We start from the raw sequence: 13,237 nt of genomic DNA, 5'->3' as shown, positions 1-13,237 counted from the left end.
TAAGACATTTAATGTAAATGGAAAAAATTACTTTCTTTGGCAATGATTCATTCAAATACATATAATAGCTATAGGATACAATATTGTAAATGAACTATGCTTTAAATTTTTTAAAAAAATCCAAGGTTTAGAAAACACACACACAGATAGCTGCAGGATGGATGTGATGTAATACGTGGGCTCTTTCCCTTGCAACCTTCTCTCTGGAGAGTGAAAGCATCAGCCCTGGTGTGAGGGTTGGCCCAAAGGCCATCAGTGCCCAGTGATGGGGTGCATTTCCGGGGTCTGGGGGCTCAGGAACTCTGGACTGCCCCCGAAAGTCACAGTGCAGGGATGTCACAGTGAGGCTCCCTAATAACCCACCTGACTGTATAAGGAAAGAAGAATAGGATTTAGGAAAATCACTGAAGAGTAGACATTAATTCAGCACAGCAGCTACATCTTTGCCTGAAAAGAATGTGCACATCTTGTTACTCCTCATTCCAGCTAATTTGAATTTGTTGGCCAAATTAGGATCCATGTTTCTGGGTACGACTTTGAGAAAACAGCTTGCCTTCTTAAACACTATGCAGCGCTCCTGGGAATAAAAAGAGAGAATCCAGTGTTTTCTGGCTATCCACATACTCGTGTTTTATAGAAGTTTTAGCCCTGAATGTATTTTGGCTTGGTAATATCGGTTTATTTTCAGGTCATTATTTATGACTCCACTTTTTTTCCCCAAAGTTAATCACTAGTTTTATTTATGTTTTTCATTGTTTGGTTTTTCTTTTTTTGTTTTTTTTTACACCTTTATTGGAGTATAATTGCTTTACAATGGTGTGTTAGTTTCTGCTGTATAACAAAGTGAATCCCCTATACGTATACATATAACCTCATATCCTCTCCCTCTTGCGTGTCCCTCCCACCCTCCCTATCCCACCCCTCTAGGTGGTCACAAAGCACCGAGCTGATCTCCCTATGCTATGCGACTGCTTCCCACCAGCTATCTATTTTACATTTGGTAGGGTATATATGTCAGTGCAACTCTCTCACTTCATCCCGTCTTACCCTTTCCCCTCCCCGTGTCCTCAAGTCCATTCTCTACATCTGCGTCTTTATTCCTGTCCTGCCCCTAGGTTCATCAGAACCTTTTTTTTTTTTTTTAAGATTCCATATATATGTGTTAGCATACGGTATTTGTTTTTCTCTTTCTGACTTACTTCACTCTGTATGACAGACTCTACATCCAACCACCTCACTACAAATAACTCAATTTCAATTCTTTTTTTTTTTTTTTTTTTTTTTGCGGTACGCGGGCCTCTCACTGTTGTGGCCTCTCCTGTTGCGGAGCACAGGCTCCGGACGCGCAGGCTCAGTGGCCATGGCTCACGGGCCTAGCCGCTCCGCGGCATGTGGGATCTTCCCGGACCGGGGCAAGAACCCGTGTCCCCTGCATCGGCAGGCGGACTCTCAACCACTGCGCCACCGGGGAAGCCCCAATTTCATTTCTTTTTATGGCTAATGTTCCATTGTATATACGTGCCACATCTTCTCTATCCATTCATCTGTCGATAGACACTTAGGTTGCTTCCATGTCCTGGCTATTGTAAATAGAGCTGCAATGAACATTGTGGTACATGACTCTTTTTGAATTATGGTTTTCTCAGGGTATATGCCCCCTAGTGGGATTGCTGGGTCATATGGTAGTTCTATTTTTAGTTTTTTGAGGAACCTCCATACTGTTCTCCATAGTGGCTGTATCAATTTACATTCCCACCAACAGTGCAAGAGGGTTCCCTTTTCTCCACACCCTCTCCAGCATTTGTTGTTTGTAGATTTTTTGATGATGGCCATTCTGACTGGTGTGAGGTGATACCTCATTGTGGTTTTGATTTGCATTTCTCTAATGATTAGTGATGTTGAGCATCATTTCATGTGTTTGTTGACAATCTGTATATCTTCTTTTGGAGAAATGTCTATTTAGGTCTTCTGCCCATTTTTGGATTGGGTTGTTTGATTTTTGGTATTAAGCTGCATGAGCTGCTTGTATATTTTGGAGATCAATCCTTTGTCCGTTGCTTCGTTTGCAAATATTTTGTCCCATTCTGATGGTTGTATGACTCCACTTTTAATATGCATGTCCAATAAAAACTTGCTCAACTGTCTTCATGGAATGGACTGTACATGACATTGTACTGAATTCTTCCGCATTTAAGGATGTTTGAAAGAAGAGTAGTGAGAATACTAACAAATCATATATCTTTCATGTTGTGCCATTACTCTTAGCCAGTGCTTCTTGTAGATCTTAGTCATAACAAATTATAGATAGACCCAATAATGTGACAAATGATTTTACTAATCCTGAGAAGGAGGCATCCTTATTTCTCAGCATGCTGTCATGCTCCAGGTGTTAGTCATCGTAAATCTCTAGTTTCTACAGAAAATAAATACAGTTGCCCAGGTTCCATGCCCAAGTCAGGAAACTAGTATTTCCAGGAATGGAGGCCCTGGAATTTGCATTTTATAAAGCTTCCCAGGTGATCCTGTTGCACATCCAGGGTTGAGAACTACTGAGAGGGTAGGGAGAGGAGAGACGGGTGATGCTAAGGAGGCTACGGGAATCTAGCCCGAAGGCCACAGAACCTCCGGGGGGCCTCGGAGGCCAGGGGAGGAGTTGGACAAACGATGCCGGGAGAACTTGATCAGAACAGGTTCTAGCGCATGAGCAGACAGGACAGCAGGGCAGGGTTTCACTCTTTCATTCTGCGCTTGGGTGGGAGTGGTTGCAGTTCCCAAGGCAACTCTTGGCCTCTCTTCCAGCAGCCATGGCGGGAGGGCTGGGCAAGAGCTGAGGGCTGGGCTGTGGTCAGAGCAGGGCTTCTGAGGCAGAAGGGTAGTACAGTCCCTCACAGAAGGGCCTGAGGGGGCAAACTGCTGGGTCCTCTGGATGGGGGGGTGTCCAGGAGGGTGGAAACTTACCTGTTTTCAACGGGAGCAGAAGGGGAAAGAGTGCTTTCCTCAGGCTGCCCTTTCCACCCACAGCCTGTGCTGTGACAGCTGAACTACTGTTCACACAAGAGCCACCTGGGACAGCGCCTCGAAGACACCCTGCTACACTTTGCTTAGAGCCAGTGGAGACGGCCCGCCCCAGGCTCCCCAAGGACACTATCACTTGAGACAGCCCTGAGGGCACCCCCATCCCATCCTCCCACTTGAACCCAGGACCTTCCCAGGTAGGGCCAGAGCAGAGCCAGCACTGACCTATTGGTTACGGCACAACTGGAAACAGAAGTTGAGTGTCTATGAGAAAATGCCTTCACTTACTGCCTGACTCATCAAGCACAGATGGCCCCACTCTGTTGGTCTGTGAGGTAAACGGGGTAGATCATATTTTAGAAATATTAACCTACCCTCTCTCCCTTGGACAGCAGATCTGCAGTGTCATTATCACGGGGGAGGGGGTGACACAGCAGAAGCCCAGTCTTGGCTTTGGAATTTCAAAAGCCTGACTCAACAGGGTAGGTAGCAAGAACTCAAGACACGTACAATGGATTTGGAAGACTATATGATGGGCTAGAGAAAAAGGCCCCCTCTTTCCCTACTGCGTAAAAATTCCACAGGCTGCTGGGTATTGGGGAAGCAAAGAGACTGTAGACATTTGGGGGGGCCCTGAGAAAAGGGCCCTGACAAGGGAGCTGTGTCTGAAGTGAGAGGGGAGTATGACAAATACCCTAGAAAGGTTTGGCGATGATAAGGGTAGAAGAGCCCTGGGCCCCATGTTTCCTGTGTAGAGGCTGGGAAAACAGTAAAACACAGGGTAGACCAGACCACTTGCTGTCTGTCTCAGCAGATGGGCTTGGGATAGCCCCACAGAGCTTCCTAAAGTCCAGAGGGGTACAAGGCCAGGAGCTAGAATGTCCCTATGCCCCAGGAGCAGGCAGGCCCAAAGAGGCTTCGTGGTAGGGAGTGAGGGAGCACCTAGCAGGGGCCATGCCCACCGGTGACCAACCAAGTGACGACTACGTGGGAATGGGGATGTTTCAGCAGGTGCTGGCACGGGTGGATGATGATGGCTGAGGAAAAAAGTCTTGCACCACTTAAAGCCTCCCCCCATCACTGAACTTAACCCCAAGAATAGGTGGGAGAGGAACCCCAAATTGGCTGAGACTAATTTCTACAACCTGGTAAAATGGAGTTCGTAATAGAAATTACCTTTAGTGTTAGAAAAATTAAGTTACGTTTCTTACATATTAGAGTTTGTGGACTGAGTTGTACCCACTATGTAAGTAACTAACATTTTCTTTAGAGTTTTGCTGTAAATAAAAGATGAAAAAGAAATTTCGGTGGAATAACACTCCACAAGCAAAGGAAACGCCACTTGCAGTGTTTGTCAATTACAGATTTTCCTTCGGGTGTCATTGAATTCAGAAAGGACAGGGATCTTGCCGCAGGTTCAGATCAAATGACCATAGCATTTTCTGAGTGAAAGTTATAAAATCTAAGTTCACGGGCTGTTCTTTTTGTTTTCTCGATGGTTCATCCTCAGTGATCCAAACACAGGCCCTCCCTGGGGACTGAGAACACTGCTTGCTGGTGAGAGCTAAGGATGAGAAAGGAGGGGGGACCTCTCCAACAGGCAGCTCTACAAAACTGCTGCTCTGTGGGGACCCATAGGCAGCCCTGAAAGGCAATGCTGGGGGAGCAGGAGGGCAGTGGCAAAGTTGTGAGGAACCGCTAGGGCAGTTTCCATGGGGGAAGCACACCTGGGACCCCCAGGAGCTGGGGGCACGGGTGTCAGGTAGTCCAGAAGCCGAGGAATCCAGAACCCCTTCCTGAACCCATGGACTGAGGGCTCCCCACCCCACCGGGGCCAGGTAGGGGGAGAGCAGTGTGGGTGGTACAAATCAGTCAGCCCTGGGGTAATCCTAGTGCCTCTGGTTCAGAGAGCTCCAGGCTTGACTCAGCTGTTCTTAATTTCATCATTCCATGGTGGACCAGGCATTCCTGAGGTCTTCTGGGAGCACAGGCAGGGCAGGGCAATTGGGGAGGGCTGCAGAAGCCTGTGAGGGAAAGAGAAAGGAAGATTAAATGGGGAGGGGAGGTTGCCTTTCCAATAGGGGAGCCTCAGTCTTGCCATCCTTGCTAAGCAGGTGGAATCTGCACCTCCACCCTCTGCAAACCCCTAGCAAATGTGCTACCAGGAAAGAGCCTGAGACCATGTCAAACTGACTGCGATGAGTACTTAGAGAGAAGCTCTCTCCTTTCAGCCTTAGTTCTTACCGAGTGTGGAAATTCCACTCAGCCCAGGTTTGGTAACTGGCTTCCTTCCAGTGGAAGTCCAAGCAGGCGGGAATTGACTTGTGAAAGGGCAGGTCGATCTCCTGGGAGCCCCTGAAGTCACATCACTGCCTCCAGCCCCTGTCCACCCCTCTTATGAGGGCCTCCGTCACCTCAGCTGAGAATGGGACAAAGCAGTGGCCCTGCAGTGAGTCCTGACACTTGTAGTTTTCACGAGGCTGCTCAGCTCTGAACTGGGCCACTCCCATCCTCAGGGGGGCCCCAATCTGAGATCTGGGTGCCCGGGGAGACTGAGGGGCTGGAGCTGAGGTCAATGGCCCAGGGCAGAGCCTACCTGAACGAGAGCCGAACCAGCAAATGGGGGGTGGGGGGAGGTGAAGGCCGAGTCCCCGGCTCCCTGCGCTGGCTTCCGGGTGTGGAAGGTGGCCTAAGAGTGAAGACTCTGATGCTCTCATGCCCCGAGGGCGTCGATGCCAGCAGGGCTCAGCACGAGAGCCTGAAGGATGTCGGAGAGGGACACCACACCCAGGAGGTGCTGGGTCTCATCCACGAGCACCAGCCGGTGCACCTGTGGGTCCACAGAGGCTCACTGAGGGGCAGCGCCATGTGGCTGCAGCAGCCAACGAGGTTGACACTGAGAATTAGGGCAAACAATTTAACATAACTGTGGGGGCAAGAGAGTGCCTCCTGGAAACCAGTTAGCAGTGGCTCTGCCTGCCCTAGGGTGGTCAGCTGGCTGCGGCCCTTGGCCCGAGGGCCCCAACGACAGGACCAGTCGCCGGCCAGTGTGCACACCAAGAGCTTGGCCGTGAGATGGGAGGACGGGGCAGGTGCCCAATGGATAGGGCTAAGCTGAAACTGCTCACGAGAAGGACTGGGCCCCATGTGTCGGGAGCACGTATGAAGGGGTGTGGGTACCTGCTCCTGGACAATCCGGTCGATGACTTCCCCCAAGGTCTCGTGGGGCTGGCAGGAAACGACTTTCTCCAGACACAGTGTCCTCTGCCTCAGTGCTTCTCCCACACTCACATCCAGGTGGTTGTATGTTTGTTGGGCTGCCAGGTGCTGGGCAGGAGGGAGAACCGCTCTTAATCAGCCCTCAGCCAGGCTCCAGCCCCACAGATATCTCCCTCTATACACTTGTAAAGGCCCCCCTGGTCCACAGATACTCCCCCACATCGATCCCCCCACCTCAGCCTCCCTGTGGCACCCCCAGCTCCCCTCTATTCCCCCAGACACTTACAATCACATCAAAGCGGGAGTAGAGGCCCACGACCTGTCCTGCAGGGGTTGGGGGGCCGGGGAGGAAGGGGAGAGAAAGGGGAGAGGTTCAGGTCAGAACCAGGATGCTGTGTAGGGGCCCAGGGCGGGCTTGCGGAGTGAACTCCTCAACATCCTCCCCACCCCCAGGCTACTGGCTTTATAATGAGGCATCAGGCTGCCACCACCCTGAACCCACAGATCAAACAGTATCTCAGAGACACCTGACATCATGCCTCCTGATGTGACAAAATATGAGTACATGGCATCACCTCTGAAATATTCTAGCCTCAGTGTATAGCCTGGGGACTTCCCGGGTGGTGCAGTGGTTAAGAATCCGCCTGCCAATGCAGGGGACACAGGTTCAAGCCCTTGTCCGGGAAGATCCCACATGCCGCGGAGCAACTAAGCCCGTGCCCCACAACTACTGAGCCGTGTGCCACAACTACTGAAGCCCACGTGCCTAGAGCCCATGCTCTGCAACAAGAGAAGCCACCACAATCAGAAGCCCGCACACCGCAACGAAGAGTAGCCCCCACTCGCTGCAACTAGAGAAAGCCCGTGCGCAGCAACGAAGACCCAACACGGCCAAAAGTAAATTAAAAAAAAAAAAGTATAGCCTGAACCTGATCGAGACTTTAGAACTAATTTCCAGTTTACAGGAAACACAGGAAGAGAGGAACAATGTACAGGCCAACTGCAGAAAACAGAAAAATCTCTGGAAGTGGGACGTTCTATAGGACAATAGACCCAGGCTTCTCATCATCAACATCACGAAAATTAAGTGGGGAGGGAACTGTTCTAGATTAAAAGAGACTTAAGGGACAAAAGAAGCAAATTCAAAGCATAGACCTTAATTGGATCTTGATTTGAACAAATCAACTATAAGAAAAAGATATTCTTGGGGAAAATGGGGAAATGGAATTAGGATTGAATATAAGATAGCATTAATAAATTATTCATAATTTTGTTAGGTGATGTAGAAAACATACTTGTTTTAAGAGATTCAGATGAAGTGTTAAGGGGTGAAATGACATGATTCTATAATATAATTTACTTTAAATTACTTCAGTGAAAAAAAAAAGAACTGGTTAATGGCAATGTGTTATCAGTAGTTAATCCGGGTGGATAGGTGGGGTTTGTTATAGAGTTTTTTCTACCATTTTCACACATTTGAAATTTTTCATAATCAAAAAATAGATTAAAACACTTCTTGATATTCAGCTTCATTATGGTGATTTTTAACTTTGAAGCAGTTTACAGCCATGGCTCCTTTAACCCTTTTTCAGAGCAAGAAATTGAGGTCTGGCTCAGAGAGGCTAAGTAACTGATCCAAGGCTCAAAGCAGGCAGAGACTTGTAGCCCTGACTCCATCCTGGGCCGCGAGCTGATGTCACATAGACCCCTGCTACCCCCAGTCCCACCCCAGCCAGAGCCCCCATCTTGGGCGTAGGTACCAGCTTCGTTGACCACAGGCAGTGCAGACACGCGCCGGTCCACAAAGATGTCCAGTGCGGTCAGGATGGGTGCCGTTTCTAGCACCATGGCCAAGTCTCGGAACGTGCCGATGCCCACATCTTGGATGGTGCAGGAGAGGAAGGAGGGCCTGGGCAGCAGGGTGCCCTGCTTGGGTTGGGGCCAGGTAGGGATAAGGGTAGAGTAGTCCCCAGAGGGCTCCCAGCTGCTCCCTCCCCAATCCCTAGGGCTGAAGACTTCTCTGCCCCTCGGGTCTCCCCCTGAGGCTGTGCCCAGGCTCACAAAGATGTGCAGGAACTTGAGCAGCCGCTTGTGTGTGAGGATGTGGAGCACAGCGCCTGAGACTGGGTCCAGGACCGGCAGGCGGTGGATCCGGTTCTTGATGAGGGTATAGACGGCTTCGAACAGGCTGCAGAAGTGGGAGCAGTGAGGCTGGGGCAGCCTGGGGAGAGATGCCCTTCATCCCAGCCCCCGGAAAGGAGGACAGGGTGCCAAGGCTGCCTTGTCCGCAGTTTGCCGACGGTGAGCCCGTGAGTTCAGAACTGAGGAGCTGGGGAAGGGGTCTGTGCAGGGCAAGGAGGCCCAAGTGGGTGGCTGGGGACGCTTACCTGTCACTGGGAGAGATGGAGACCAGAGGCTTGAAGGAGCCTTGAAGGTAGATCTCTGCAGGAAAAACTGGAGTCAGGCCAAGGGAACTGGCCACCCTGCCTCACCCAGCAGCCCCCAGCCCCTCGGGTCCCCTGGGCTCCCTATTGCCTGCTCCCCCCAGGAGATCCCCACTGCCCATCCTCTGCCTGAAGTCCTTAGCCCTACCCTCATCCTCACACCCTCGGCCCCTGTGCCCACTCACCCCTCCAGGTCTCAATCGTATGTTCTTCAATCTCATAGATCTGGACCTAGAACATCAACAGAACCCCTGAAGTCACACTTGGGCCGCCTGAACTCCCTCCACCCCAGCACAGATGGGTGTCGCCGGAACCCCCAGCCCACTCCTCACCAGGGGGGACCTGTAATAGCGGTGCAGCACCAAGATGAAGTCTGTGATGGTCAGCATCCCTGTGGGGGGGGGGGGAACGGGGGTCAGCCTGGGACTTGGGGTGGAAGGCAGGCTGAGGGCTCAGCACCCCTGCCCCACCTGGCCAGTGTCCTCGGACTGAGACAAAAGTGGGGTTTCGGAAAGAGGAGGGTAGGGCAGCTCCTCCCGTCCCTGAGAAATGGGGTTCTCCCTTTTATGCTTCCCCTGTAATTTCTCTCCTTTCCTCCCCACTTTTTCTTTTCTCCACATTTCTTCCTCTTCCTTTTCTCTTTTCCTACTTAGCACCTATGACATGGGACCATGGGGTAGTAGAGCTGGAGGGGTCAGCTGGTCACAGCTATCCCACAGATGGGGTCTCCCAGCTGGCACATTTCCCCCACGCCAGGCCCCTGCTCAGCTCAAGCCTGTGGTGTGTCAGAGCTCAGCCCCAGAAGCGCCCCACAAGTTCCCCCTTTCCCTTCCCCGCCACCTCTGCCTCCCCAGCCCCTTCTCACCCACAAAGCTCTGCTTCTTGCTGTCCCACAGAGGTGCCGCCCGGACGCCATTGGCCACCAGGGCGAAGAAGGCCTTCTTGATCTGAGCACCGGGGAGAACAGTCGAGGGTGAGTTGCTCACTGCCCCTCAGAGTCCCCTGTCCCAATCGGGGTCCTTCCACAGGGCCTTCTCCCGGGCCCTCCACTACACGAGCCTGCCTGCCACTCGACATGACCCTTGACGGCACATTTGCTACAGAGATAGGCTGCTGGTGGCCAGAGGCACTGAGGTGACCCCTTACCAGGCACACCAGGGTGTAGGAAACTAACTCAGTGTTTCTACACCAAAGTCATATGTGTACATATACACACAGGATAGTTTTGGCTAATCTAAGTACTAGAGGTGTAATTATTTATATGTTATGTACGAGATATTTTTTTCTAAATAAATTTCACATTGACTCATTTCGGCTTCATCTTAAACAATATTATCTATACAGGCTGGTTGTCTTTTTCTAATACATATCAAAATAAATACAAAACTACTAAGTTAAATATATTTGCCTATATACTGCTAGAGTCAAATAGTGAACTGTGGGTCATACATACACCCTGCTTCTTCTCTACACTACACACTGCTCTCCTCTACGCGGTGAGAAGAAAGGGATCCGGTGTTTCGTAGCCTAGCCTACTGCAAGAGTGGGGACCAGAGCTCATCCTATTTTTCGCTTTTCAAGAGTTCCCCGCTCTTTGTCCTAAGCCACCCTGCAATGTTTTCCATACAATTCGGGGTGTGCAAAATGCTCCCTCTCATCCTGGGTTGGCCCAGGAGTCCTCTGAAACTTGTAGGGTAAAGCAGGCCTTCCTATCCCCATTTTAGAGATGAGCGAAGCACAAAGACCTACTCCAAACCCTATAGATGCTGAGCTGCAGAGCTGGGATGACAATTAGGGGGTGTACACAGAGAGAAAAAGCCCTCCTCTGCTGGTCTCCATGGTGCTAAGAAGGAATTCTGGAAGGGGCTTGTAGCGGGGCAGGGCTGGCAGGGCATCCTGGGGGCCGTGAGGATGGAGGTGGGGCAGAGCTGTGGCCTCACCTGCAGCATGGTGTCGAAGATGACTATCTTGGAGCTGGTTGCCATGGCATCGTAGCAGGTGTGCTCCTGCATGAAGTGCATGTAGACCTGGGCCCCTGGCTTCTGCAGCTCATCGTCCCAGCTCAGCCTGGGTAACAGTGCCTGCGGGGACGGGCATGGGGCCGGCCTCTCTTCCACCAGGCCGAGCTCATCGCCCCAGGCTGCTGTGGCTGAGAACTCTATGCCCACATCCAGATCGTCTGTGCTGGAGCTGGAGGCTGAGGCTGCACAGTCAGGGGGGAGGATGTCCCACTCTGCTGTGGGGGAGCCCACCCCAGCCAAGGGAGCAGCTTGGGTCCAGGGTGTGGCCTTGGGGAATGTGGCCTCCAGCCCGGTGGACTCAGCAGCTGGCCTGGACTGGAGACCTGTTCGGGGGGGAGAGGACAGTAACTCCATCTTCCAAAGCACTTTCTCATCTGCTGTCTCCGTTCATCTTCACAGCAGCCTTGGGAAGCCTGGATGTTGAGGCCCCCATTTTGCAGGTGAGAGAGCTGAGTCTCAGAGAGTCACAAAGGATGGTGGCTCTGTTCTGAGTTGGCCATGCTGGGCCCCTGGGTCAGCTATGCAGTTGTCCTCTCCCATGTGGGGAGACTGAGGCCACACGATGTCATGTGTCTGTGTTATGGGGAGATCCAGGGCAGAGCCTGGCCCCAGGATCGGGGACTTCCCACTGCCCCCAGTCCCTTCTTGCCAGAACTGGCCTTGGCCTCACCTTCCCCCAGGCCTGGTGGCTCCCCTTCCTCTACATCCTCCTGCCTTGTCCATCTTGAAGCCTTGGTCCCCTGTTCCCCATGGCTTCTTTCTGAGCTGGTGGTCATGGCTGGTGACGGCCATGAAGTGCTATCTCCTTGCTCTAGGAAGCTCATCTCTGGAAGGGGGAATGGGGCCTGTTTGGTTACTGGGGAGTAACACAATAAAATCAATTAAAATGTTATGAGCGATAATATTTGATATTTGCAAGCTTCCAAAGGGCTTTTCCACCAACATGTTTCTCATTCAAACCTCATAGCAATCTTATAAGGGAGGCATTATCATCCCTATTTCACTAACAAGGGAACTGAGATCAGAGAGGTTAGCAATTTGCCACATATCACACAGCTAGTAAGTGATAAAGTCAGGAGGGTCCAAATCTTCAGACTCGAGATCCCCCCTTTCTGCTTCTGAAAGAGGAAGGAGGAGGTGAGGTAAAAGGCGGAAGAAGAAACAAAGAGGAACAAAGAAGGAAAAGGAGAGGAAGACAAAAGCCAGACTAGTAGAGTGGGGGAGATTGGGGGCCTAGAGACACGGGAGAAAAGGAAGTGGGAGAAGAGGCTGGGCCCAGGAGGAGGGCCAGCCGCACCTACCTTGGTGCTCAGGTCCCAGGAGGCTGCTCCAGGAGGGGGTCTGCAGGGAGAAGAATGTCTGAAGGGGTGGGGAAAATGCCCTACACTCTGAACCAAAGGGAGCTCCCCTTCCCACCACACACACACGCCACAAACACACACACACAAACACCCGCCTCACAAAGACACATAAACACACACAACCTACCCAAACACTTATACGCACTCAGAAAGCCACATATTCAACACTTCCCAGACACACACAGGACCACATAGACTCACACAAAGAATATACACATGCAGACACCCTCATGCTCACATACAGAGAAAATCCTGTACACGCACGCACACGCGCACACATCCACGCGGTGGTGCGCTCCCGGCCCTCCGGCCTCAGCGGCTCCAGCTCCCGCCACCCCACCCCAGCCCGGGACCCCGGTACCCCGCGCAGCGCGTGCTCCGGCTCCGGCGGGCTGCAGGAGCGAGTGCGCAACACTGTATCTGGGCAGCACTATTCTGGGCCCGGCCCCTGGCACCCTGCCCTCCCGTATCGGGTTCTCTCTGATTGGGTGTCGGGCAGTGGGAAGGAAGGGGTCCAGCCGCTCAGCTGCTCCAGCTCGGCAACCTGCGGGCCGGCGGGGAGGGGTGGGGCGCGTGTGGAATCTCGATGCCTGCTCATGGGCTGCCTCCTGGGTTTCCGAGGACAGGGAAGAAGGACCCCGCTGTGAGGGCACTGGGGTGGGACGAGGTGGACTGTCAGAGTCCTGGGTTTCTTCTCTGAGGGCCTCTGTCATCTTTGTCAGGCGCCAAAGGAGGGAAAACAGAGGCGCGTGAGCTGAACTCTCTTCCTTTTACAGCTTCGGTCGTGGGTGGTGCTAAAGTTAGAAAGGGCAAGTTGCAGCTGGGAGGCTGGGGATAAGAGGTTTGTGGGTGGTCCCGGGAGAGTGGCCAATGTGTGTCCAGATGTCTCCATTTGAGTCCCAGGGGCCCGTCCCTCTCTTTGGTGGAGGAGTTGGAACTGGATGGTTAGGGCAGGTGGGGAGTTGTGAGAATCGACTTGAAGGAGTGAGGTGGGCTTGCGCTTGTCTACAGTGTGAGAGGCACCTATTTCTTTTCTTTTCTTTTCTTTTCTTTTCTTTTTTTTTTTTTTTTTTTTGCTTTTTTATCCAACCACTTATTCTTCAAACAATTAAGTACCCACAGAAGCTAGGCTCTGCCTTTTGGGAAGCTCCCAGTCCTAAAGTTCAGAGGAATTTAA

General features: G+C 51.8%; 1 protein-coding gene across 1 annotated transcript; it reads right to left on the bottom strand.

Annotated features, from left to right (window-relative positions):
* Positions 1-4,268: 4,268 nt before the first annotated feature.
* Positions 4,269-12,355, bottom strand: PRKAG3 (protein kinase AMP-activated non-catalytic subunit gamma 3). The gene is made up of 14 exons (XM_060015540.1): positions 12,329-12,355; positions 12,001-12,040; positions 11,370-11,525; positions 10,619-11,022; positions 9,544-9,625; positions 9,011-9,069; positions 8,864-8,909; positions 8,622-8,676; positions 8,296-8,422; positions 7,995-8,160; positions 6,521-6,558; positions 6,196-6,342; positions 5,612-5,845; positions 4,269-5,039 (listed from the first exon to the last, which is right to left on the bottom strand). Exons 1-13 carry the CDS (start codon positions 12,338-12,340, stop codon positions 5,729-5,731), a joined length of 1,449 nt encoding a protein of 482 aa, XP_059871523.1. The 5' UTR covers positions 12,341-12,355; the 3' UTR covers positions 4,269-5,039; positions 5,612-5,728.
* Between the last annotated feature and the right edge of the window lie 882 nt (positions 12,356-13,237).

Source organism: Delphinus delphis, chromosome 7, assembly GCF_949987515.2.
Source record: "Delphinus delphis chromosome 7, mDelDel1.2, whole genome shotgun sequence".
Taxonomy (NCBI): domain Eukaryota; kingdom Metazoa; phylum Chordata; class Mammalia; order Artiodactyla; family Delphinidae; genus Delphinus; species Delphinus delphis.
Note: the sequence above shows the minus strand (reverse complement) of the source record. Positions and strands in the feature narration are given on the sequence as shown.

Coding starts and splice junctions, on each gene's coding strand:
- PRKAG3 (XM_060015540.1), bottom strand. Junction 9,070..9,543: donor CAAGAAGCAGAGCTTTGTGG/GTGAGAAGGGGC, acceptor CCCCCCCCACAG/GGATGCTGACCATCACAGAC. Junction 8,677..8,863: donor TACGATTGAGACCTGGAGGG/GTGAGTGGGCAC, acceptor TTTTTCCTGCAG/AGATCTACCTTCAAGGCTCC.